This window comes from Hippoglossus hippoglossus, chromosome 6, assembly GCF_009819705.1.
Source record: "Hippoglossus hippoglossus isolate fHipHip1 chromosome 6, fHipHip1.pri, whole genome shotgun sequence".
NCBI lineage: Eukaryota > Metazoa > Chordata > Actinopteri > Pleuronectiformes > Pleuronectidae > Hippoglossus > Hippoglossus hippoglossus.
Window position 1 is genome coordinate 16,263,883 of NC_047156.1, and position 26,349 is coordinate 16,290,231.

The 26,349-nt window shown below is 42.6% G+C and overlaps 2 protein-coding genes across 2 annotated transcripts; one reads left to right on the forward strand and one right to left on the reverse strand.

The window, feature by feature from the left end:
* Positions 1–565: 565 nt before the first annotated feature.
* On the forward strand, positions 566–17,886 carry LOC117762873 (potassium/sodium hyperpolarization-activated cyclic nucleotide-gated channel 3-like). The gene is made up of 8 exons (XM_034587565.1): positions 566–1,584; positions 5,760–6,183; positions 7,040–7,201; positions 8,115–8,333; positions 9,323–9,469; positions 11,483–11,723; positions 13,052–13,216; positions 14,077–17,886. The coding sequence occupies exons 1-8, from the start codon at positions 929–931 to the stop codon at positions 15,600–15,602; spliced, it is 3,540 nt and encodes a 1,179-aa protein (XP_034443456.1). The 5' UTR covers positions 566–928; the 3' UTR covers positions 15,603–17,886.
* Positions 17,601–25,468, reverse strand: LOC117762874 (pyruvate kinase PKM-like). The gene is made up of 11 exons (XM_034587566.1): positions 25,385–25,468; positions 24,060–24,238; positions 23,848–23,939; positions 21,988–22,119; positions 21,708–21,894; positions 21,344–21,614; positions 21,106–21,256; positions 20,856–21,008; positions 19,323–19,489; positions 18,329–18,510; positions 17,601–18,232 (listed from the first exon to the last, which is right to left on the reverse strand). The coding sequence occupies exons 2-11, from the start codon at positions 24,208–24,210 to the stop codon at positions 18,126–18,128; spliced, it is 1,593 nt and encodes a 530-aa protein (XP_034443457.1). The 5' UTR covers positions 24,211–24,238; positions 25,385–25,468; the 3' UTR covers positions 17,601–18,125.
* Positions 25,469–26,349: the final 881 nt, after the last annotated feature.

Consider the following 26,349-nt stretch of genomic DNA (forward strand, 5'->3'; position numbering starts at 1 on the left):
GATGGACGAAAGACTTCAGCAGTTTATAAGAAGGAAAATAAATTCAGAGATTACACTAATTGCACCTGCTGCCTTGATAGTATAATGTTTTATGAGAACGAGAACCAACATCTGTAATGTGTATTTGTGCCTATAGATGTATCTAAGATGCCATTCACCATGTATGTGTCAGGGAAAGTTTGCAGACTCCCACAGAACTTGTCTTCAGATTATGACACATCAGTATCTTATTCTCAACAAACACGTCAACCCACATGTTTGGACGATGATGCATCAAGACCAAACTCAGTTTCTCTCTAGTGAACCACCAACCCCTGCATACATGGGTCTCATCCTTGAATCATCCCCCTCCAGTTGTTCTGACTGGGCGGGGGGGGCTCATATGGCAACCCGATAGATTAGCTCCCATCGATATTCACGTTATTGGGAGGCGGGAGGCGGGAGGCTGATGGATCAGTGATGTCAGCGCCCTCTTTGAATGCCGTGGCCGGGCTGCGTGCATGTGTGTCATCACCTTGCACTGACACAGAGCCGTGCTGGTTGTTTTTGGGGGGGAGGTGGGGATCATGCTTTGTCATTGAAAAGCTCAGCAGCAGCAGCAGCAGCAGCATTATTCTCCCACTCCGGCACGTCCGACGCTCAGCAGCATGCTGCATCCTGATGCGCTCTCGTCTGCACGCTGTGGGGTTACCTGGATTTACACGCATTTCACCGCCCGTCCATGACCGACGGGTTGAAGCGGCCACGTATTGTCGACGCATCCTCAATGTTTGAACCGGGAGGAGAGAGGCACGTCCCGAGTGCCAAATAAGATACGACCTGTCCTGCGGATGCGCCGTCACTGTTTCTGCCTCCAGCGGCTCCCCAAGTCTGCGAGATCCATGATTTATCCCCCTGTTTCCCCTTAGAGCGCATCTCCTTCCCCACAATGGAAAGGTTCCAGTCGTCCATGCGCAAACGGCTCTACAGCTTGCCGCAAAACATTGGGCAAAAAGCCTTCGTGATTGACGAAGGAGACAGCGGCGACAAGGACACCAAGAGGAAAAGTATCCGGCTAAAACATTTGTCCCCTCCGTCTCCTGCCAGCAGCTGCAGGAGCTTTGAGGAGGCCAGGAGCGAGGACTTGGAGAGGGACGTGATTGTGAAGACCAACTTGAACGGGGACTGTCGCCGGTTCAGGGGCAGCATCTCCTCCATCACCGGGCGCCATCCTCTGGGGTCAGACCCGGCGGAGCAGCGGCGCCTCATCCCCGAGGCGGACGCCTGGGTCGGTGAGAGTTTCCCCGATGAGAGCGGCCCCGGGGCCCAGCAGCGGGCAGCGGGTGGTCCGAGTGGCGCAGCCGGGCAAGGGTCCGTGTTCGACCAGTCAACTTTCATCAAGTTGGAGGACGCCGAGCAAATCCTACCCGAAGATGACCGGCTGTACCAAGCCGGCTTCATGCACCGGCAGTTTGGGGCGATGCTCCAGCCGGGTGTCAACAAGTTCTCCCTGCGGATGTTGGGGAGTGAGAGGGCCGTGGAGCACGAGAGGGAGCGAGTAAAGTCTGCGGGCTTTTGGATAATCCACCCGTACAGTGATTTTAGGTAATTCATCTGCAAAACAAACTTTGTTTCATTCCAACTGTAAAGATAATGCTGCAGCGATCCTGTCACATTAGGCTCATCAGGGAAAACAGGAAAAATCTTCCTATAGCTTATTTTTAACAAGACATAAATTGGCACCAAATGTGATATGGTCATTATTAATTATACACCACAGGATAGAGACACGCTAATTGTAATAGAGACATAATTCAGCCACAACATCTGTCCACCAGAAGTGTGTTTTTCCAATTTGATCACAGTGATGATATTAGGATGACAACATAATGAGGAATGTGCAGAATAGGTGAATCAAAAGATGAATGTGCCTCAGTGATCTGCACCTTGAATAGATAAATGGCTTTATATATGACATTGATCCTTTTCTAAAGCCTTCACTACACTTGCACTGCACTGGCCATTCTCACAGGGAAGTTAAAGAACTCTCATGCGAAATCCCGTTATTAGCACAATGACATAATATACCAAACACGTGCAGGATATTGATATTTAGTTGCTCTTTTGTTTGGTCCAGAGAAATGTGTGTGTTTGTTTCTTTCTACACAAGAATGGCTTTTATATCCTACCCAGCAATTCTCTCATTGTTGGGGTCATTTCTACATTTCATTGCATGCTGCACACAAACAGCATTCTGATCATCACTGCCATCAAGGGATTTTCGTGACATTTAACCTTGAGGCTCGCTGTCATCATATTTTCACCGGCCAGTTGTACGCCGATGTGTGTCACTGCAGTTTTTTTCCACTCATCTGAATTACACTTTTTTTTTATCATTTAGCAAGGGCAATGGATTACAGAGAGTGCAGCAGGGGCTTGGAAATGGGGTAATCAAAATAGGGTAACATGACCATTCAAGATATTAGAAGCACACATCAGTGGAGATTATTACAGCACAATTAGTCTAATGGAGCAGAGATGGTGTGGACAGGGAGGGGACACACCGCCAAACGCCGCACACACATGCACACACAGAAAGACAGAGAGGGATTGAAAATGATGTTTGAGAGGAATCAGGACGCCCAGCTGTTAACTCTGTGTGCGAGGTACGAGGTCTCATAACTCCGTGCTCGGTTCGGGTCCCACTTTGAGCAGGAGCAGGGGTTGCGGCGCCTGGTGTGGGCCCCTTAAGGTGAACAATTTCATCTGCAGGTCCCATTTTAAGCTGCAGGTGTAAACCTTTGCAACATTAAAGATTATTTGGGATTATTTTGGGGGTTATGAGACACGGCTCATCCAGCACTGCACACGTCATGTGCACTCCTTGGTATCTGGAACAGTTGTGGGCTGACCACTGTTCATCAGCTGAGTATTGTGTAACCTGTGCGTCTCCTTGGATCTTTTTTCAAGCACAATCTCCCAGTTTATATCATAAGTAACTGCTGTCTTTTCTGTGGCCACAGCAGCCGACATACTGAACTGGCACGTAAATATGGTTAATATGATTGCTGGTGGGACTGAGCCACAGTACAGGTGTGTGTTAAGCCACTGAGCCGCATACAGGCTGTTGTGCTTCAGCTGAACTCTGGCAGCAAGAGATAAGTATCTCTAGTACAAATGTGATCCCTTTTCAGCTGTCCTGATTGATCTAAGCTTCTTTCACCATTTTAAGCCTTTTTGTGTTCACTTTGCTTGTAACGCCCGACTCTTTGTGCTCTCATGCTCTTTAACGTAGTTGCACTCTGACCCAAATAGTGCAAGATTCAACTCTGGACCCAGTAGAGGTCCAGAGTCCCCACAACTGTCGGCTTTTTTATGGTAACACCAGATTACACCAGCCAGTTGTCTGTCCTATGTGGGCGGAATGCTGCGTGCACAGTCAGCTGATGAGCAAACAGGATGGTCTGCGGGGGGACAGCAGTAATGCACTGTCCCCTACAGACCTTTTTTTTTTTTTTGGTCCAGCTGTTCCAGGGTTCTGCAGCAGCGGTGTGACGTGTGCAGAGCAGTAATGCTAACTACTCAACATCTGGCTGATGGGAGCTGACTTCTGGAGATGACATGGATTCCCAGGAGATAACGGTGGATTTAGCCCGAGAGGGGAAGTGCAATTAGGACCAGTGTGTCACTGCAGAGACAACAGGCAGATGAAGAGACAAATGCAAATGCTTTGTTTGGCAGGGAACAACAGAAAAGTGATTAGAACAAATGGCCACCCTGCCCTCGCTGCTTCCCTCGTTTTGTGATGTTCTCCCGTGAAGGTCTGGTTCAAGGAACTAGGTAGAACCATGATGAAATTGGGTTAGGGTTGTTAGTTGCCTCTTTCCTAGACCCTCGTTTGAGACCAGAAAAAGTCAGGGACATGCTTTTAAAATGCTCTTCTCTTGAAGGTAATAAGTGTTCAGATCCCACAGGGTGGTCCCTGCATGCTGTCTCACAAGCTGCGAGAACCATCAAGTGGTGTAATGCTGCCCCCCCTCCAGCGGTTTGTGCACGCCCTGTAGGTTTGTCAGGCTCCTGGTTGGATTGATCTGTGTTTAATTAGGTTTCTGAAATAGATCTGTCATGCAATCACACGCATGCATGCTTTCTCAGCTCATGCACACATACACACACTCACGATGGCAACTGAAACTCTCCATATCTCAGCTGGCGTTTGTGGGGCTGAGCTGTGCTTTCCTGGGCTGTAGGTTTCCTCTGATGCTGTAAAGTGTAAACGTAAAATATTCCCTAATTCACTTACTGAAATGAGCTTGAAGCTAAATCAATGAATAATACATCGAATTGACAATGTTGTGTCAGATAACATGATGTGTTTACCTGGTATGATTCCATAATTTGATTCTTAGTACTTGATACAGAGCTTGATTCCAATATTTGAGGAAAATATTCAGGTAAATATTTATTGATGTTGGTTACTATGAACGTGACTAAAATCAGCTTCCTTTTTTGTGTGATTCTAGACGAAATTGAAAACACTGTCGCTGACACTTGAGGATTTAGTTAGTTATGAAAATCAATGTTTCCTCATGAGAAATTCAAATGAATTCCAATAACCCATTTTCCTCTCTATTCCTGTGGCCACAAGCCCAGTAGTGAGCTGAATTAGCACAACACTGTTGTTTTCTTGTGTTGTTAATGTTTACACTCAGGGTTTGGAACCATGTTTGCACAGTTTCTGCTCTTTTGAACATTAATCTCCTGGATTTTGAATTAGAGTATGAGACTGAAGCTGTACAGGGTTTCATTTTGATTTGAAGTTACTTTACATCATTTGTTCCCTCTGCCAGGAAGGCTATGTTTTGGCCCCTGTCTGGTTGTTTGTTTGTGGGTTTTTACATTTGTTTGTTTGTTTGTAAACAAGATTACAAAAAGACAAACAAAACATGAACTAAGGAAGAATCCATAAAATGTTGCTGTGGATTCAGATAAAGGGGCAGATCCACAAGTTTTTTATTACTTAACGTTGCCAGTTAGGGCGTTTTTTGGGGCATTTTTATTATTTTCTTTGGGAGTAATGTATGAATTTTGTTGAAAAACAATCAGGCTCATTTATGAGGTGGATATCTATGTCGTTGAACAGTTCTAGAATAAATTGACTGAAATGTATTTTCATGGGGGTGGTAGTCTATTCTCAGCTACTGTTTTGGGAAAAGGGAAAAAGATTTTACCACAATGAAATGTATTACAATTTTCTGATACTAAATATATACCCCCTTCATGGTTGTGTTTATTTTGAACCAATAAAAATTGGTGTTCCCAATACACAATTTCACAGTGCAAGCATTTGAAAAGTAGAAAATGCCTCAAATCAGCATTATTTCACAAATATCTACTATTTTATTGCATCTAAAATTTCCAACACTCGTGAAAAATGTCTGTTATAGACCACAAAAACTTCCAAGCTAAATGATATATATTTATAATGCTTCTTTTTCTTCTTCTTTTAGAAGCTGGACCAGAAAATGTTTGTCTCTTTAATTGATGATCCAAATAGCTGCTGATGGTTTATCTCTCCACACTCTGATCTCTAATAAAATCCTAAAAATGTCTGAAGGTCACTAATACATGCTGACATAAAATATTCAGCTCAGTTTTTCTGTCAAGCATCTAAGAGTGAAGTTTATGATGATTTGTCTAAGGGACTGTACCTGGGCCTGAATGACTTTGTCCTGCTGTTATTTAGAAATGTGAGTTATATGTGTCCCTGTGGGTTTCAGGTTCTACTGGGATCTGACCATGCTGCTGCTGATGGTGGGAAACCTCATCATCATCCCCGTGGGCATCACCTTCTTCAAGGACGAGCACACGCCGCCCTGGATCGTCTTCAACGTGGTGTCCGACACCTTCTTCCTCATGGACCTGGTCCTCAACTTCCGCACGGGCATCGTGAAGGAGGACAACACGGAGATCATCCTGGACCCACAGAAGATCAAGATCAAGTACCTGAAGAGTTGGTTCGTGGTGGACTTCATCTCCTCCATACCGGTGGACTATATCTTCCTCATCGTAGAAACGCGCATCGACTCTGACTTCTACAAGACGGCCCGGGCCCTGAGGATCGTCCGCTTCACCAAGATCCTCAGTCTGCTGCGGCTGCTGCGCCTCTCCAGACTCATTCGCTACATCCACCAGTGGGAAGAGGTAGATCCTGCAGGGATGAGCTTGGATCTTCATAGAAAACCTTGCACAAGCTGGTTATGTATTTGGCCATCTTCTGGATGCTCTGAAAATGGAGCTGTAGGAATTGGTCATCAGATATAGCAAATATTTTCATCATTTTAGTCGTTATTTAAGAATAAAAAATTATATAATAGCATCTAATGAAATACTTGAAAACCCTTTTTGGTTTGAATTGCTGTCACCTAAATACACCCAAATAGCCTCTTGGAGCATATGACAGGCATTTTATTTCATGAAAGATGTTTGTTTCATAACTATAAAAAATAATAATAAGTTCCAGCCTCACTCTCAAACACTCAGAGATAAACAGAGTGGCATTTCTAACATCAGCACATTCCTCATAACCGCGTACTCTTGTCTGGATTATTAAATTTTTACTTTACGCATCAAGGGAAAACACATGAAGCTGCTTTTTCATAAAAATACATGTGTCATTTCTCAAAGCTATAGAGTTAATTTGATGCGTCTCCTCTGAGGTTCATGCACAGTCTCACACAATCCACCTGCTTAATGACAGACACTATACTTTCCGGCATTATCTTATTATTATTAATCCAACCGAGGCTGCATTCCCCATAGACCGTTAATGTTGCTTGCAGATAGTTATGCAACAGTGAAACAGCCTCTGGTCTATAGAAGATTAAGAACAGTGTGGTCTGGTATAGGACCCATGGATTCATCAGCCCACACAGCACCTACTGTCTATTTCAAATCCTCTGGTCGCATGAGAGAGAGTTGGAACTGTTTTGTAGATTTATTTACAAAGAACTGCGTGTTGTTGTTTCAGTTGCATTATTGCTGATAATCTGTCCCGCAGGTTTTCCATATGACCTACGATCTGGCCAGCGCCATGGTGCGTATCATGAACCTGATCGGTATGATGCTGCTGCTGTGTCACTGGGATGGCTGTCTACAGTTCCTGGTGCCCATGCTGCAGGACTTCCCCCATGACTGCTGGGTCACCAGAAACAAGATGGTGGTAAGTGGATTATTTATGAGTCAGACAGACACCGTCCAAATAATGTTTCTATGAAAGGCACTAAACACCTGTTTGGTTTCAGAGGCCTTCTCACAGTGAGAGATGATGTCCCACACAAACACGCACACAAGCTTTGGTTTTAGTTGTTGCAACATTTTCTGTATTGTTTGTCTTTGCTCTCATCACTTGTTGTAACCGGGTGGATCTGATTAAGGTGATGTTGCATACTTCCATGGACCAATCAGATTTAAGTAACATTTAAATCAAAATCTGAAAGCGATTGGTCGTTTGTAATCAAATCACACCCACACAGTCCTGATAAAGCAGAGTTGTTCAAACTCTTAAGTTTCATTGTTGCTTCTTTAGTCGTGTTATATATGTTATGTATATGAATGTTATCATTTCAACAATAAGTCGAAATCAGTCAGCAACAATTTTAAGAATTGATTCATCCTTTGTCTTTTTCTTTTCAGAAAAAATCTGAAACATTCCCTGGTTTCAGCTTCTGAAATGTCAGGATTAGAAAAATTCTTTGACATTTATAATACTTAACTAAATATCTGGACTATTTTATCACTTCACCTTGGACTGTGTGAATTTCTTATCAATGAATTAGTCCTCAGATTAATGAATCATGAAAATAGTTAGTAACAGCCCTAATCATATTCATGTGTTTATAGATATTTTATTAATTGTCAATGTGAGCACAGGATATTTTAGTAGGTTCACTGGTAACTGACCAAAAACCAGGACCAGTACAGTGATGCAAGTGCAAAAGTCTTCATTCATGATTTAAGGTGATTCGAGTTTCTCAGTAAGTTGCTTCAAAGCCAACAAACCTTCAAAATTAGGTCCTCATCACCTGTTGATCTTAAAATGCTTTAAAACGTTTTTTTCTCCTCGTACGTTGCAGAATGACACGTGGGGGCAGCAATACTCCTACGCCCTGTTCAAGGCCATGAGTCACATGTTGTGCATCGGGTACGGCCTCTACCCCCCCATCGGCATGGCTGACGTGTGGCTCACCATCCTCAGTATGATCGTGGGGGCTACCTGCTTTGCTATGTTTGTGGGGCATGCGACTGCACTCATCCAGTCTCTGGACTCCTCCAGGAGGCAGTACCAAGAAAAGGTGGGGGGGGGATCTTTCCCTATATGTCACAGAAAACTAACTTTAAGTCCAAAGTAGTTGAAATCAGTGGTGAAATACTACTTTATTCTTCTATTCCACTACATTTCAGAAGAAAATGTTAAATAGTGGCTCTATTTACTTTTCATATTAAGGTTTTACACTCAAAACATATAATCATTTTAAAGTGTTACATTTTTATATATAATGAGTATTTTTACCTTGACTAATTTTAAGTACATTTAGCTGATAGTAATTTATTTTACTTAACTATGTTTTTGAGGGCGAGAGTTTTACTGATATATTTTTTAGTAATAGTATGTCAATTTTAATGTATTTTTTCCATTGTGGTGCTAGTTTTAATTAAGGATGAATATTTAGTTCATGATTTTGAAATTGAAAAATCATTTGATCCAGGATGTGAAGGTTTTTACCCCTGTGTTTTTAAATGTGACATTGATACACAGTAACCAATCATCTGTGCTACATTCAGGTGTGAAACGCTTCACAGAGCAGCAGAGAAAGTCACTGTTTGACGTTACAGCAACTGTTATGCAGGTTAAACACAGAAAATGGAGGCTGACGTTGGAGATAGCTAAACCCAGAAATTGAAAACCAAATAGAGACTTACAGCAGGATGTAGCATACATAGATTAACACTCAGGATCACTGCTACTCTGCTGGCAGAGCACACGGCTGAAGGACACAGTGGTTAATGTTATTAGCTGCAGCCTGCAGAGCACAACTGTATTTGTCAGATGGGGCAGAGGCACAACATTGCACTGTGGGCAGGTTTCACAGATGGCCTGACAGTTGACTGTTAACATAATGAGACACATTATAGTCGACCTCTGAGCCAACACATCAATCACTTTAATATATTCATTTTGACATGACTTTGCATTAGGACACATATGTCTGTGGAGGGTTTTCTCTTCAATAATTGTATTATTTCTATGATTTTAATAATTGGGCCTGTGTTGTTGTTACAGTATAAACAGGTGGAGCAGTACATGTCCTTCCACAAGCTCCCGGCCGACATGCGTCAGAGGATCCATGACTACTACGAGCACCGTTATCAGGGCAAGATGTTTGATGAGGAGAGCATTCTGGAGGAGCTGAACGAGCCACTGCGACAGGTCGGAGTTCACACGATGACCGTTGTCCTTATAACGATGTTGCTGATGATGTGAAAACGTTACCTTTGTATAAGTGCTTTGGAAGCAGATATAATTAATTTCCTTCTGTGAACACCTATGAGTGGGGGCTGCTGTACAGTACATAAGAGTTTATAATCATTGATAAATGCATTAATACTTATTTTTATTAATATTACAAAATCCCATTTTATCCGCTAATAATCAGTTATAAATATTTTATACCAAAAATGGTTTTAACAATATAATAATAATAATAATATTATTATTATTATTATTGTTGTTATTTTTTGCCTCTCAATGAACAATGTTTTTATATTTGTCAGTGGAAAATATGTGAATTAGCAACGTGATAATTTTTGCTCTAAATTGTTTACACTTAGTTACTGATGTAATCTAATGTGCCTCTCTTATCTTTGCAGGATAACGTTTATAGTCATGTAATCTGATTAGTAAGGACTGGAGATTGTATGAGGACAGAGAACCTCATTAACGGAGCACTAAGCCGTTAACCACCCTGCTTTTATTATGATTGAAACATACACACATCACTGCCGGCTCCGGTCATTTCTCTGCCGTAGGCAAGATTAGGATTTGTGTGTATTTTCTTCTTTTCTCTCCCATTAATCATCCAACAACCTCTCAGGTTTATCTGGTTTCTCTGTTTGTAAAGCCGTTTAGGAAATGATTCAAACTAGTTCCTCCTCCTGCAGCTGCAACATGTGCTGCTGATGCTTCAGGGTTAATTCTCTAATGATGTCACGTGTCATTGTATATTGTCAACTCAACAATACATTGGCAGATTTTCACCAAACTTAATAGGAATATTAACTTTTGGTGTTGATCCATCAAAGGTCAAAGTCAAGGTCAATGAAAATATGACTCAAACATATTTTCAAAAATATCTCCACAAAAAAATACAGTTCGAGACAAACCAGAGCTTTTGTAGATCAGACATTCATCATATGATGCCACAGTCAGAAAATGACATCATGTATCAATTTTTTAAAGTATCTCTGCTTCCTCTAGGACTATAGACACGACCGTAAGCTTATGTAAATGAAAAAACAATCATAATCATAGGATTGGAATGATGATCATCACCATAACGTCAATATGTAGTAGTCATATAGTGTAGTAATGCATTTACTTTTGCAACCAATAACATTAAAACAGTGGTTCTTAATGGGGGTCTGTGAAAAGTTTCCAGATTCATCATTAAAATGATAATGATATGTGGGTATTCTGTCTTTGACAATGTAAAAATATTTTTAACAAATGGCTCATATTCTTCTAAACCATTTCTTTTCTTTGTTCAAAAGAAATGTCTCTTGGAATAATTACCGAGCTACCTACTACAAATGAGTCATTTATAAACAAAACAGTATTGCAGTGTTTGCATAAGATAATGTTCCTTGATACTTAACTTCCTCTTCCTCCTCCTCTTTTCTCTGTTTTCATCACCTGAAACTTTGGACCTTTTCATTATGAAATAATTTGAGCTAATTATAGTTGAGGCGTCCGTCCAGCTGAGTTCTGAGGAGCCGCAATGTTGTCAACTTGTGACTGACAGTTCAGTTGGCGCAGTGTGTTTATTACTGTCATTTAAAGGTTGTTTTTGTCACCTCCACCACAGAGATTATGCTTTCATTGGTATTTGTTTGTTTGTGTGTCGGTCTGGAGGATTATGCAAAAACTCCTGAACTGATTTCCATGAAATGTTGTGATGGGGCGGGACATGACCCAAGAAAGAACCAATGACATTTTGGAGTAAATGTGGATAAATGGGTGGATCCAGGTTTTTTTTTTCACCTCCTTTAACATGACAAGATAGGCCAGTAGCCTTAGTCTCTGAGCACTATTCTGGTTGATAACGTTTTTTCTGTGATCATGATTAATGAGATTATGTTAGTCTGCTCCCTGACAGTCTTCGTCTGTAGTAACTGCCTTTTGCCTTTCCTAAAGTCCAAAACACTGTCACTGTGTTTCCCGCAGGAAATCATCAACTTTAACTGTCGTAAACTTGTGGCCTCCATGCCTCTGTTCGCCAACGCCGATCCAAACTTTGTCACCTCCATGCTCACCAAACTGCGCTTCGAGGTCTTCCAGCCGGTCGACTACATCATCAGAGAGGGAACCATCGGCAAGAAGATGTACTTCATCCAGCACGGTGTCGTGAGTGTCCTGACCAAGAACAGCATCGACATGAAGCTGTCTGATGGCTCTTATTTTGGAGGTAAGATCTTCACGTAACTTGCAGTGTGCACTGTGTGCTAATACTGTATGTCCTGTAGCTGGCAGTGGGTCAGTCTGAATGTAAGTGAAGGAGTGGTGATAGTATTAGTTGTTTTGATTTATTTTGCTCAGGCACTCAGCAGATTAACTTTTCAGACAGCTGAAAAAAATTGTCCACATCATCTCCTTAAAAGGTCTCAGGACTAAAGAGGAGCAAAGCTTTGTGATCTTTGATTCAATCTGTGGGGTTTTCCCTTTCGTTATCATCGCAACAAAGCTGAAATCCACATGTCTTTATTTGCTATTGCCCTTGTTACATCATCTTAACCTGTCATTGTTTTGATCCAGCAGCAAATAGCACAGGCTCAACAGTCCCCTCATGAAACCACATTTAAAATCAAAAGATCACGTTTTTTATTTGGATCTACACCAAATTGCACAGACTGACAAAATATCAGTCCCGTAAACATACCAATTTTCTTTTAATAAATTCCATTCATTATTTTCGGAGAAATAAAGGAAAATGTTGAAGAACGTCCTATCTCGCAATGCTAAAGAAAGTGGGAAAACACATCTTGGATCCACCCCTTGATCCAGACCACACCAGAATGGAGTGGGTTCTTCCGTGGGTTATGCTCCACCTCTCCACAAACTGTCATGGAAATCGGTCGAGAGGTTTTTGCATAATCCTGCTAACAAACAAACAAACAAAATGCAAAACTTGCTTTAATTTAATTTTCAATGAAAAGACCCCAGCACACAGATAAAAGAATTAACATTTATATGCTTTGGCTCAAAAAACTAAAGACACAAACACAGATGGTGAATGAGGACAAAAAGTTTGTGTCTGAAACCAACACATGGCAAATATATATATCCGAAATCCCGTGTTGTCATGTGTGATAAATGGATTAAATCAATAAACAGGACATGAGAGAGGGAGAGCAAGCCTCAGTGCGTGTATATGTGTGTGCGTGTCTATATCCTCAATATGTCTCTCCTGAAAAATATGTCTACTTTTTTTTTTTTTTTTTTAAATGGCGCATTATTTTATTTTTCTGATCTGGCACGACAGATGAGGTCAGGACAAACTGTAAGCTGCAGAAATTGCATTAAGTGCTCCATCTGTGGGGTTCAGAGGCATTGCTCTTTTCATGTTTTATCGTCTCACATTAATATTACTTTGCTTTCATGAACGGATCCAAAAAGATGCATGAATTCTGTTGCAATGTTAAATTATTAATATTAATCTCTGACTTTTACTCAGCGGGAAGTCTTCGAAAGAAACCGCATAAGTAATTGGTTTTTTTTCTTCTTTCCTCCCGGCAGAGATCTGCCTGCTGACCCGAGGCAGGAGGACAGCCAGTGTGCGAGCAGATAACTACTGTCGGCTGTACTCGCTCTCGGTGGACAACTTCGACGAGGTGCTGGAGGAGTATCCCATGATGAGGAGAGCCTTCGAGACTGTGGCTGTCGACCGCCTGGACCGAATCGGTGAGTCCTTCGCCAAGAGATAAAACCAGTCCAATAAATTCAAAGCCAATTTCATGTTTTGCAGTTGAATATTATTTACTATTATTTTGAGGAATTTGAGGGTTCATGAGATTATTAACAATTTCTTTGGAAATAGATTAAATTTTGGATTATTGGATGGTTTTATACTGTTGGACCTTAAACATTTATCTAAAATAATTTGTAAATTTCAGGGGGGGAAATGGAATCAAAAGCTACTAACATTTGGGACAATTCTTTTAATCTTGAATGATGTACTGTTACATGTATAGCGTGTTGGAATAAGTGGATTAATTCCCTCTGAATTATCCTGGAGTTGAGATAAAAGGGAGCAAAAAATAGAAAAACTTTGAGAACCTCAAAGGTACAAACTTTAAAAAAGCACTTAGTTACTCATACTGTATTACTGTATTCTTCACATTATAGATTTTTTTAATTCAGGTCTCTTTTCATTAATACCAGTTCAATTTGTTAAGTATTAACTTACAAATGGATACATGCCCCTGTGAAGCAGTTAGTCGCTGACAGGTAGTGAGAGGAGTTTTCTGATCGTGTTGTGGTCCTTTGCAATAATGAAAGAAATAATAGCATTATCTATAAGAATAGTCTGTTTCTATCAGTTTTATTTTTGCAATCTTGCAGTTCCTGCTGGAATGAGCTGTTTACTTGGCCTGTGGTAATGCTGGTTGAAGCTTTTATTTCTTCGCCGCCGCTGCTACACAGCACTGGTCACCTGTTTATTATTTTTTGACATATTACATATTAATAAGATGAACGGTTCTCGAGACAGACAGATTTCTGGAGTTAGTGCTGCATTAACCTTATTTATCTCCTCTGTACAGGTAAGAGGAACTCTGTTCTTCAGCATAAAGTCCAGCATCACCAAAGCTCTGGTACGCTAAACCTCCAAGAGAGTGAGATCATCCAAAGAATAGTGCAACACGATCGTGACATGGCCCAATGCACACAGCTGATTCAGACCAGCGATGCACAGAGTCTCATCCCTCTTCCTGCTTCCCCGTCACCCACCCCAGTTATCTGGGCCTCGCTGGTTCAGGCCCCGCTCCAGGCTGCTGCGACCACCACCCCTCTGGCTCTGGCCTTGGCCCAGCACTCGCATCTTCCTCCCATCCTCTTCCACCATCCTCTGGTCCCAGGCTCTGGTTCTGTGAAGGACCCCAGCTGTCATCCAAGGAGAGTCCATGTTGGAGCGAACACCTCCAGCATCTGTGGGTCAGGGCACGGTTCTCCCACCAGCTCCACCCTAAGGACCCAGCATCTGTCCACTGGGCCAGTGTCGCCCGTACTGATGTCCCAGCCCATCTTCACCAGCAGCCTGCAGCCCCTCACCCCTTTGCCCATGCACCAGCTCACACCCCTGCCCCCGCCCCATCCTCCCCACTCCGGCATTGCCTCGGTCTTCCCTATCAGCCAGGCCACCGTCTCCTACACCTGCTCCGCCCAGCTCCACCCCCAGCCCTTCCACGGTGCTATGACCACCCCACACTACCCTATAGGGTTTTTCCAGCAGGGGGCACCAGGGAGGCTAGGAGGGAGATTCCCAGCCCCCTCCGCCTCCTACATAAGCCCACTGATCTCCAGCTCAGTCGACCCCATTCTAAGCCACCTGCAGCAGACCACTCACGCCACACTGCAACAGATGAGGTCCAGTCATGACAGAGCAGGGAGGACGCCCAGTGGTCTGAACCTCCCAACTTTCCCCTTCATCACCAGCACCCAGTCCTCCAGTGGATTTATGCAGCCAGTGTCTGCAGTCGGAGCCGGAGCCGCTGCCTCTCTGGCCCAGCACAGCCTGGCAGGCCTCCAGTCTGTTTTCCTTCCCCAGGTTCTTCCCGAGCACTCAGCGCTCGCCTCCCTGGCCCAGTACGGCTCTGCAGAGGCGTCTCCCTGCTACACGCCTCCAGTCCAAAGTCCCAGAATACAAAGCCCTGTGAGGGGGAGGACAGTTTACCAAAGTGAGCTCCCCAGCACCATGGGCTCTCACTGCCCTCTTACCCCTCAGACCTCATACCCTGCCAGGGTGGCTTGTACCCTCAAAGAGAGGGCAGAGTCCTCGGTGAATCTCTTTACCCAGGAAATAAAGACTATCTCAGGCTCTAACAGCTCTATACACCAGGAAAGGCCCCCCTCAGAGGGAGCGGCGGGGGCGTCGAGCCCCTTCTCCTCCCCCATGGCCGTCAGCAAACCCTACAGTTCCATCCCTGGTCAGGCCACTCCTGTCAGTCGGACTCATTCAGCGTCTGAACATCAGAACCAGTCTGCTGGCGTTCACTCTCCCCACGTTAGATCTCCCGCTAAGATATTAGAGACCGAACAGAAACAGTCCAAACTTCCCTCCAACTTGTGAGGTTCAGACACACCCTCCTTTTAATGCCTGAACACAAGGGAGATCATCCCACTCCTGGCATTGTTTTAACCACTGCTTTGTCAAATTCTGACGTGGGAGGGTGTGTTATTCTAATCAGACTGATGATCGATGGTTTCATTTTTAATCCGAGTGAATGGATCGTGGATAATGATGGACAATGACAATTTTCTTTCCTTCAAAATATTGTTTCTTTGGATAAAAATAAATGAATTATAAATTATGGATATATATATAGAGCACCTCATGAAAATATCAATTGTTCTATGTATTATATTATAACCTTACTCAAGTATTTGTTTAAAACCCCATTATCCAGGCAATTTTGTGTAACCTTTTAGTGACACCTATTTAGTTGATATTTAATTACATCTGTTTCCAGTTATAATTGAAACCGAAATTATTGTCCTTTTTTAAAATTGTGTATATTTTTTCCATTACTGAGCATAACGTGTGAATGCAAGGCCCCCCCCTTAAGAGATGTGGAGGAGAGACGGACAGTGCACTTTGCTTGTTTCAGAGATCAGCCATTGTAAACGTTTGATGACGGCACGTCTTCCATGATAGCGTTCCAGCAATATTGCACACCCGCATGGGTCACACAGGAATCAGATCCCGTTCAGACACACTGAAGTAATGAATGTAATGTTTGTGTCAGAGAAGTGGAAGTAATTTTGAATGTGTTGAACATGAAGGCAATGATTGTTTTTATGTTTTTTTAATAATAACTAGTTTCAGAGACAACGCACACATATCCATTTTGTCCCTTCACAGCTGCAACGGCACATGGCGAGTCGCACAACTCATGCCAACTCATTTCAGTCCGACAACAACTTTGGTACAGAGCGAACACCCGAGCCAAGGTTGGTGTGCCACTAGCATAGTATGCAATAATCTGTGTTTCTACTAAAGGTACTGTGAACTGAAGCACTTGGCGACGGGCGAGATGCAGATTTTTTAGTTAGAGCAGATACAAATGAGGGAATCAAGCAATTGTGGATAATCAAACATCCTGAAACCAGCAACGCACTAAGATGGATGTGAATGTTTCTTGCACCAGTCAAAGGGCTAAATGCAGTTACTTGGGCAAATGGTTAATACGAAAACCCTCCTGGGTCATATTGCTGCATATTTACCTCTATCATTGTTAATGGTTTGATTGTAAAATCTGACTTCTGTCCTTGAACAGTTGCTGCTTTGAGATGCTATGCTGAATCAATAAGACGTGTATCACTTCCTGTTTTTGTTTTTTTAAACCAGACTTTTGAATCCTTCGACTTGTTAATATGTTCATGTGTTTCAATGATGCTTCCATCTCTGGACCCTCGGCTGGTGATGAACTGTAAAAGCAGCAAGGCGCCAGTCACCAGGAGGATCCTGTCCAATGGTTTTATCTGCCTGGTGACTGACCCAGAGGTTTGCTGTGACTCTGACTCCCCCCTGAGGGAGGGGAGATGCTATCAGTCACTAGCCCGTCACTGCCAGTCAGCTCCAGCGATCCCTCATTACTATTCTCTCCCGACCCCGCACCTACACAGCACCTGCCGAGGGGAATCGGCTCGGATTGAGGAACTGTCAGTCATTCATCTTTTCAATATTTGTTTCTCATGTCGCTGCCTTTTAACCAACAAATCTGATGATTCCATCACCCGTGTATGTTTGACACATTTTTTTTAGCTACCGAATTCAATGCAATAAAATCACATATGGTCAATGATGCTCGTCCAAACTGTTGATTTCTTTTACCAGAGTAAAGTGTGCAGGCATTGAGGAGGATCTGATACAACCCTGGTGAACCTTCAGACTTTAAGCCGGATAATAAATTGAGAACTTCATGGTGTTGTTTTGTACTAACATTTAAAATAGGCAGGATTATAATTTGTCATATATTTGTCATGTCAATAAAAAAGAAAATGATTTGCTGTGTTCATGCTGGATTAGTGTATAAAGATGGATATTCAACTCAGCACTACTGAAAGGTTTGATTAAAATCTTTATTTTATACTTCCAGGTTCAAAACAGACGCATACTTGTAATATTATTCATACAAGGGATAAATAGTGGACAGACCTGATGTTCCCTGTCCTATAATAACAGTTTTACCGGATTTACCGGAGCTTGCTTGAAAGCTGTGTTATCATATTATTCTGATTGTCTTAATTTGTATAGATTTTTTTTAGTGAGGTGGTTGAAAAGTTGCATATTTTACCTAAGACTAGAATCAGGACTTGAAAGCCTCTCTGGGATTAAAAGTGGTGAAACACAACAAATCTAGTTCAGACTCAGCAGCAGGATTGAGACAATGAACTACACATGTGACAGGAATCATGGAGTTACAATCTTTAAACGACACCATCGAAAGTCCTTCGAAGGAGCGGCCCTGGTTTTAACTTTCTACAGGTAACGGAGACCGACAGACAAGAAAAATCCAACATGGGGGTGGGTGACCATTTACAGGAGAGGGGAGGGGGAGCGGGAGCGGTTACTAATGTCCTTGGGTGAAGCTTAAGGCACCAGCACAACTCTCATGGTGTTGGTGTAACCAGAGCCTGGGCGCCAGCCGGTCACGACAATGGCCACATCACCAGACTTGAAGAATTTGCGGTGTTTGCCTTGCGATGGAGAAAAAAGACGAAGATTAACAAAATCCCCTCCTTCTGACAAATAGAAATTAAACTTTAAAATCAACGAAACCCCAAAACACTCACCAACTTCCAGGGCAAAGTTCACACGCAGGTCAACGTCCTCAGCCCAGACGTCGTTGGCGGGCTTGGTGTAGAGCACAGGGTAGATGCCGCGGTACAGGTGAGCCTGGCGGGCCGTCTGGCCACAGCGGGTCACGGCGATGATGGGGGCACGGGGCCTGTACCTTGACAGCATGTGAGCCGACCTGCAGGAACCAGGAACAAGTTATAACAGCGATGTAGAATGTAAAACGTTTAAATTTAAACTCCGACAATGGTCTGGATGAGAGCCAATGGAAACAAGCTTTACAGGTACTTACTCTTACATTCACAGAGCAACATTATTATTCATTTACAGTCGTGTTTGTATCCAACTGTTGAATGATCACTGTCCTTTGAGATCTACATTCAATAGCTAGTCTGTTAGCTGTAGCCTTGCAGGTAGTGCAAAATGGGGGGTTTTGAGCTGCCTGCTGCTGCAAAAAACACTATTGCTGCTTTCAGACCTGCACTGAACTCCGATATTCTCCTGAAATTACCCCGAGGGGCTGTATGTGAGAACAAAATTGCTCCGGACTTTCTCTGGCATTTTTCCCTGCAAGATCCCAAGAAAAATAGGTGCCATGTAGAAGATACCAATGAAAATGTCAACTTGGAAAGATTTGAGAACCTTTGTGATAACAACCAACAGGGACATTTATCTGCCATAGAATTTATCTGATGACAGTGGTATGTCTTCTGCACCATGTGTTGTGAGGATGAGCTCCCACATGGAGAGGAATGAACAGGGAGTTAAAATTAACTTGTATAATGTCAGGGTTCACATCTCAAAAGGTCGCAGTGGAGCAAAGGTTGTACAATAAAGGCTGAAACACTTCTCATATGAGCTGTGGGCTTGTGTTACTGAGAGAGCAGAGTCAGAGGGATAAAAGCACCAGTTTCTTCGCTCTTAGTGGGCGCTGTGGAGGATATCATGAGTCACAGCTATATAGAGATTTACTGGAGGTGCACTTCTCACCTGCCAGACTTGGTGAGCACAATGATGGCACTGGCGCAGCACTTGAATGAAGCCTCAACAGCGCCGATGGCAACGGACTCTGTGGGGTCACGGGTCAGATGAGAGGTGCGACGCAGCTCCTCGAACATCTGTCTGTGGTACATGGCGGCCTCGGCTTCACGGGCAATCTGAACACGTCAAAAAAACAGATTACAGAAGAGTCGGGCTGCAGTCGCACAGAACGTTGTAACTGCAGGAGTTAGTTTGTATTTTAAAAAGGACAAAACAAAGGGCTGTTATGTTTAGTGCAGAGGTCGTCCTACCTGATAGCACAATGAGACATGAAGCTAAATATCAGCAGCGGCCATGATGTCCAGGGACTGTTGGCGTGCACTGCGGGTCCTCAGACACATGCTAACTGAGCGACATGATAACACGGTTAACGCACAAGGCAAGACATGAATGGGTGTTTGGTAGCAGATGGAGGGAGGGGTGCAGCAGAGATACACAAAGCAAGATAAACAACAACAACAGCACCAACAAGTTGTTAGTGAAACCCAAGCTGATGTGTTCAAAGTGTCGAAAACATGCAACTCATATCTCAAAGAACATTCCTGTCGTTCGTAATCTCACAGTCTATAGTGGATTTCATCTTGTCTTACTTGTTTATTAGTGATGATATTGATGATCACTGAACTGAGGATGCATTATTATGATACAGATATAATGAATATAAGAGTGAAATCTTGTTTCTGAAGCAACAGGCAGCTTAGTTTTCACAAAACAGAGTATTTGCATATGAGACCCTTGTAATGTTTGTCATTAAAAACGTTGTAATCTCTATGAAACAGATTGTGCATGTGAATATGCACAGTCTGTAGGTGTGGGAGAAGATTTTGTGGCTGGAAGTTTTCTGGTTTATAGTTTGACCAGTCGTGTTATAGCAGGCTTTGGTTGCCCGCAGGTAAACAGTCAGAGTGTGGACAGCAAAAGAGGCAAAACACACAGACTGAAATGTATTGGTTGGTATCGTTTTTAAAATGTATCTGCATTTATGTGCAAATAAAATGTTAATAGAGATTAGCCAAATGTCATCTGGACCTAAAACATCTACAAAAAGTTTTGTTGTTTATGTTTTGTATGGAGACTCGGACTTAACAGTGCTTGACACATGGCCCATGGTCAACATGTCTGCTGTCACTGGAGGCCCCAAAATATTGCTGTTGCCCCTGACAGTACTTTTGTAGTATAGCCGATGAGCTCCAAGATTGAGAAAGTTGCTGTTTGACAGACATCTCTCCAGACTCAGATGTTTGAGTTTCCCAAGAACACATGTGCTACAGTGTTAGGTTTGGGTGCTTTTACTCTGAAAATACAGGCTCCCTGACACTGATAGATTTGAGTGAATAACGCTGCTGCATGTGTATCATTCACATTCACTTTTCACATCAAACTGTCTATAACATCCCAAACACTTGTATAGTCGTTGACATCTACACATACAATAAACATGTCATTGTACTGAGGGAAACAAATCAGAACATGTGCTCTTACCATGTGCTGTGTATGCACGGCCTCCAGGGGGTAGTCTCCCTTGGCGGTCTCACCGCTCAGCATGATGCAGTCATTGCCATCCAGGACGGCGTTGGCGACATCACTGGCCTCAGCGCGAGTGGGGCGTGGTTTCTTGGTCATGCTCTCCAGCATCTGTTAGAGAAAACATTACATCCTGTTTATGTCAGTATGCACACTTTGGTAGACTCATTAAAAAAGACTGCCTCCCTGATGGTACGGTGTCACGGACCTGTGTGGCACAGACGATTGGCTTGCCGATCCTGTTGCACTTGCCAGTCATCATCTTCTGGGCGATGAAGACCTTCTCTGTTGGGATTTCAATTCCCAAGTCTCCGCGGGCAACCATGATGCCATCGCTGGCCTCCAGGATCTCATCAAATCTATCGAACAAAAAGACAAATTAGCTCATAAACACTTGAACACTTGTCTTAAAGATGCAGATGTGTTCAGATTCGACTGTGACTCACCTGCGCACGCCCTCGTGGTTCTCCAGCTTGCTGATGATCTTGATGTGCTTGCCCTTCTCGCCCAGCACTTTCCTGACAGCATGAACGTCAGCAGCCTTACGGATGAAGGAGGCGAAGACCATGTCAACACCCTGCTCCACGCCGAACTGCAGATCCTGAATGTCCTTCTCAGACACAGCGGGGAGATCGACAGCAGCTCCGGGCAGGTTGACGCCCTTCTTGCTGCCCAGCATACCGCCATTCTCAATCTCACACACGAGGTGGTCGCTGCCTTAGGACCCACAAAACATAAAGAAACTTCATTTCCACAGTTAAGCTGAAAGAACTTCCACAGTGGCTGTCAGGTGTCTATTTGTGTGCTTACCGATTTCTTTGACCTTCAGGGAAATCAGACCATCGTCAATGTAGATGTGGCTTCCAGCCTGCACAACCTTGGTGATGTTCTTGTAGTCGAGCCACAGAAATTTCTCATCGCAGTTTTCAATGTACTGTTTGTCGAGGGTGAGCTTGATGGTGTGACCCTTCTTCAGCTCGACCTCAGCGGTGCCACTCTAAACAACCCGAGGGGACACTTTGTCAGTTCTCTGCAGTTTATTTGTGCGATAAATCAAACTCTGAGTTTTGGTAACTTGGTAAAGACTCACTCCCTTGATAAGTCCGGTCCTGATTTCGGGTCCCTTGGTGTCCAGAGCGACGGCCAGTGGTCTGTAATCAACAGATCCTGCAACGAAGCTCTCGGCTGCCTCGCGGACATTCTTGATGGTCTCAGCGTGGTACTGCACGATGTGGGGAGACATTGAAAAACAATGAAAAAATATTATTGACTTGTAATATCTAATTATTACAAAGCTGCTATGATGTTTTCATTTAGGTGTCTATTTAGCTATTGTGCTCTATTTAGCACATTAGGTTTGTACAACAGCAGGTGGACATGTCATGCAGGCGAGTCACATAACTCTATGTAGAGTGACAACTGCAACACATTTTTAGGACGTGACATTGTGATGTTACATTGTACAAAAATAACTTCACACAAACTAAAACATATTAAATACTTTCCAAAGTATTTGAGCTATAACTTTAACAACACAATGTCACAACTAATTAAATCTAACCCCTAATTTCCTCCTAAATGTGACTGACATGCACAGCTGCTACGTGTCTACAGTCTACATGTACGACGAGTATCAGGGCCATTTAAAGGGAAAAGAACATCTGAGATTTCAAGGAATAAAGTCAAAACTTATCATGTTACAGGATGAATATCAGAAGATGAATCTGTCACCTGTGTTCAAATGAGGAATGTGGAGCATCTTGTTAAGTTACACTTATATAGTTATACTGCTATAGGTTTCACATATAACAAAATGTTTAATATTTTGGCTCATCAGCACCACATTCTTATAAGTATCAGGACTTTGAAAAGAATGTGAGTCTATTCTAAAGAAAGAGCCACATGGACTTAGAAGAAGTATCTTTAGTGGAGGAGGAAATGTTTGGTAGCGGTCGACTGTAAGGTTACTGTTGGTTACATCTGCGTACTATTCTAACAGGTTTCATAGTTTCTCTGGAAACAGTGAGACTGGATCCAGAGGAAGTGGAACTCCGACAAACACAGGTTCTCCTTATTTCTGCTTATTTCCTTAAATGGTTTCTATGTTATGATGCTATTATTCTCGAGATCTCCGATTTCTATTTTTCCATATGGCCCTAACACTCTGTCATGGATGGATCTAGTAATGACATGTAACAATACAGAATAACATTGTCTAATATGAACACTGTGTTCAGTTAGTAATAAATGTCTCTCTGTGGCCCCTTGTCATGCCTCCTGCTTGCACTGTTGCTGCACGCCTTGCACTCAGAAATGACCTATTTATAGCTGCACTGACAACTGACACACCAATGAGACAGAGGTCAAATTTCCATAACGAACATACGCCCACGTTCTTGTGATTTTCTGGAGAGGTTTTACTATTTTGCGATGCTCAAACCACAACTTAATGCAAAAAAATAAAATGATTCAGCAATTCTGAGCTCTCCCGCTGCTGCACAGCCACAAACAAATCAACACACTTAACCTTTAAAGTTCAAGGTGGGTGTTGGTGCTACAGCCAATGAAAGACGAGAGACGGTGCCTCGTCTGCTCAGGTGACAGTAAAAAGGTGAAGAGGCTTGACCTTTGATGGTGAGGGGTCAGTTGTGTAGGGTTGGCTGAGATACAGTTGGCTCGCCGGATCGAGCCACAACTCTGAGCCAGCACCGAAGGGGCTAATACAAGCCCTCGGATCACATTACAGTTCACAGATCACCGGAGTAATGTCACGCAGCTGTTAAGGGTAAAGTCACGCTGAAGCTCTCGAAGAGGGCAAAGACTCCGTCTGCATTCATACTCTTGGACACGTTAGACGAGATGTCGTGGCTTTGACATTTCTTTGACATTTGGGGGTTGATCACCTGGTGTTCACTAATGGGGGTTAAGATGTTTCAGAGCAAAGACTCACCTCGTGTGTGCCATGAGAGAAGTTCATTCTTGCGATGTTCATCCCACATTTGATCATTTCCTTGGACTTTTCCACAGATCGGGTGGCAGGTCCTACATCAAGACACATGGATCAGTGTGACATTCGTGGGGTGGTGTGGATATTTTAAACATAAATACGTGTACTTTAATCATTGCTTGATTTGTGCTCTGAGAAATAAATCGATATCTGACCGATTGTGCAGATGATGCCAGTGTTGCGAGACACGGCAGGTTCAGAGTCGATGTCGAGCAGACACATGTGCTCTAGGAAGGTATCCGCCATGGCAGCATGTAGCTGCTGGGTGTGGATGATGGACGATCCTGTATCCTTTGACTTCAACATGACTGGTTCTGTATCTGCAGGAAAAGACCTGAGGAGATGCAGAGGGAAACAAGAGACGTGATTGATTAGCTCCCAAAATAGCTGTGACATTTCCTCCAAGTTGAATAAAAGATTTTTTCATGGGTCACACACATAAAACAGTTCAAGTCAACACATTACTAGTGTTGACACAAGAGCTTCACTTAAACCCAGAGGTTGGGATAGAAGCTACATATAAGCAAGAAATGGTCCAAAACATGCTGTGGGAACTAAATCAGAAAGCATGACGGAGGATAGAATAAGAATTTGAATGGAAAAGTAAACACTCATAATAAGGTGTGACATCTGTATGGATAAATCTAAAGTGTACCAGTGAGTAGTGGCTGTGCGGGCTGAGCGGAGAGAGCCTCTGCACAAAGCAACAACAACAGTATGTGCCTGCCTGACTGCACTCTCCCACATTCCAGCAGGAGTGTAGTGTATGTGCAGCCGAAGAAGAGGTGACTCCGGACTGAGACTAACGCTGCTACACACACACAAAGAATAACTGCCTGTAGCATGCTCAATGAAAAATAACATGGTCAGCTGAGAGTTTTACTTACTGCAGGTAAATCACCAGAAAATACAAAACAAAATCCAAGCCATCGTAATTAAATTATATAAGTTAAATATACATATATATAAATATATAGATAGATAGATACAATTATAGCTACAAAGTGCAGTTTAATACAACACAATTAGCAGACCTGAGACAGTTAAATAAGGTGCAGTATAGCAGCATATATATATATATATATAAATATAAGTTTTCTGTATAAGCTGTTCCAAATGAATTGCCCCCAGTGGCATAAATAAAGTTTGAATTTGTATTGAATGATATATATATATATATATATAACATATATGACAACTTACAGAATAAATGTCCCCATGTATGTAGTTATGAATAATTTATTTTCAAAAAGTCATCATAAGGGCAGTGGAAGCTAATTCCTCTAGAGTAAATCACCATGTAACAAATAATATTAGTAATATTAAGTACATTAAGTTCATAATCTGATTAAGAAGTTAAAGTTTCTTCAGTTTAATAATATAAACAATAATAATAATAATATATAGTAAGTGTATTGTCAGATTATTATGAGTCTCTGAAGACAAACACACACACACACACGAACACTGTGTTACTTACCTACTGTGTGAACTTCGCAGGGACCAATGCTCCGCTGGTTCTGCTGCAGCCACCGCTTTTTATTGCCCCCCGCCAGCCGGAACTACTTTCCTGTGTCACCAACATGCGGTGACACAGGATATAGGGCGCGACGATTAAGGTAATGCATGCAGTTAAATATACAGAAGCTGCCTGGAGACCTACTGTATGTGTCAAAGTCTAAAACACATTCTCAGAGACGAGGAAGTGGAGGAATGTGGGGAAGGATACAGCGCAAAGTGGTGTTTCACTTTCACAGATCTATGTGAACCTGAGGCGCCTTAAGTCCATGAGCACCCGATACTGACTAGGTTCCTACTGAGTTACAAGACGAAACAATCTGACCTCGCATTTATAAAAAATGTTTATTTTCTTACATGATCACTTGATCCTTCTTAATTACACAATTTACACATTACCTGTTTTAGAATATGTGTTTCTTTACTTAAAAAAAAAAAAAAATGCTTTTTACCATTTCTATTGTGTTTTTATGCATGTGGTATGTACTTTTATTCTTTTTTATCTCTGTAAATCACATCAAATGACCTCAGTGTATAACAATGCACATTAGAGTCAAATCTGTTCCTTCCCATTACACATTTTACACATGACCAGCTTTACAATTTGTGTTTCTAATTTCATGTGTTACATTAAATTAGATTACATTTCATTTAGCTGACGCTTTTATCCAAAGCGACTTACAATAAGTGCATTCAACCATAGAAAGCCAAACTACAAAGTGCTGTAGGTAAGTGCCATATAAGTGCTACTAAATCGCTACTTTTTATTTATCCTTATTTTTATTTATTTATTTTATTCAAGGTATAGTCGGAAGAGGTGTGTTTTTAGTTTGTGGCGTGAGATGTGCAGACTTTCTGTTGTCCTGATGTCGTGGGGGAGCTCGTTCCACCATTTAGGAGCCAGGACAGCAAACTGTCGTGATTCAG

Excerpts from the sequence above, each read along its gene's own strand:
- LOC117762873 (XM_034587565.1), top strand. The coding sequence starts at position 929 with ATGGAAAGGTTCCAGTCGTCCATGCGCAAACGGCTCTACAGCTTGCCG. Across the intron at positions 7,202-8,114 it reads TCACCAGAAACAAGATGGTG|AATGACACGTGGGGGCAGCA; the intron begins GTAAGTGGATTA and ends CGTACGTTGCAG. Across the intron at positions 13,217-14,076 it reads CGACCGCCTGGACCGAATCG|GTAAGAGGAACTCTGTTCTT; the intron begins GTGAGTCCTTCG and ends TCCTCTGTACAG.
- LOC117762874 (XM_034587566.1), bottom strand. The coding sequence starts at position 24,210 with ATGTTGAAGTCAAAGGATACAGGATCGTCCATCATCCACACCCAGCAG. Across the intron at positions 22,120-23,847 it reads TCTCTCATGGCACACACGAG|TACCACGCTGAGACCATCAA; the intron begins GTGAGTCTTTGC and ends CACATCGTGCAG. Across the intron at positions 21,257-21,343 it reads AACCACGAGGGCGTGCGCAG|ATTTGATGAGATCCTGGAGG; the intron begins GTGAGTCACAGT and ends TTTGTTCGATAG.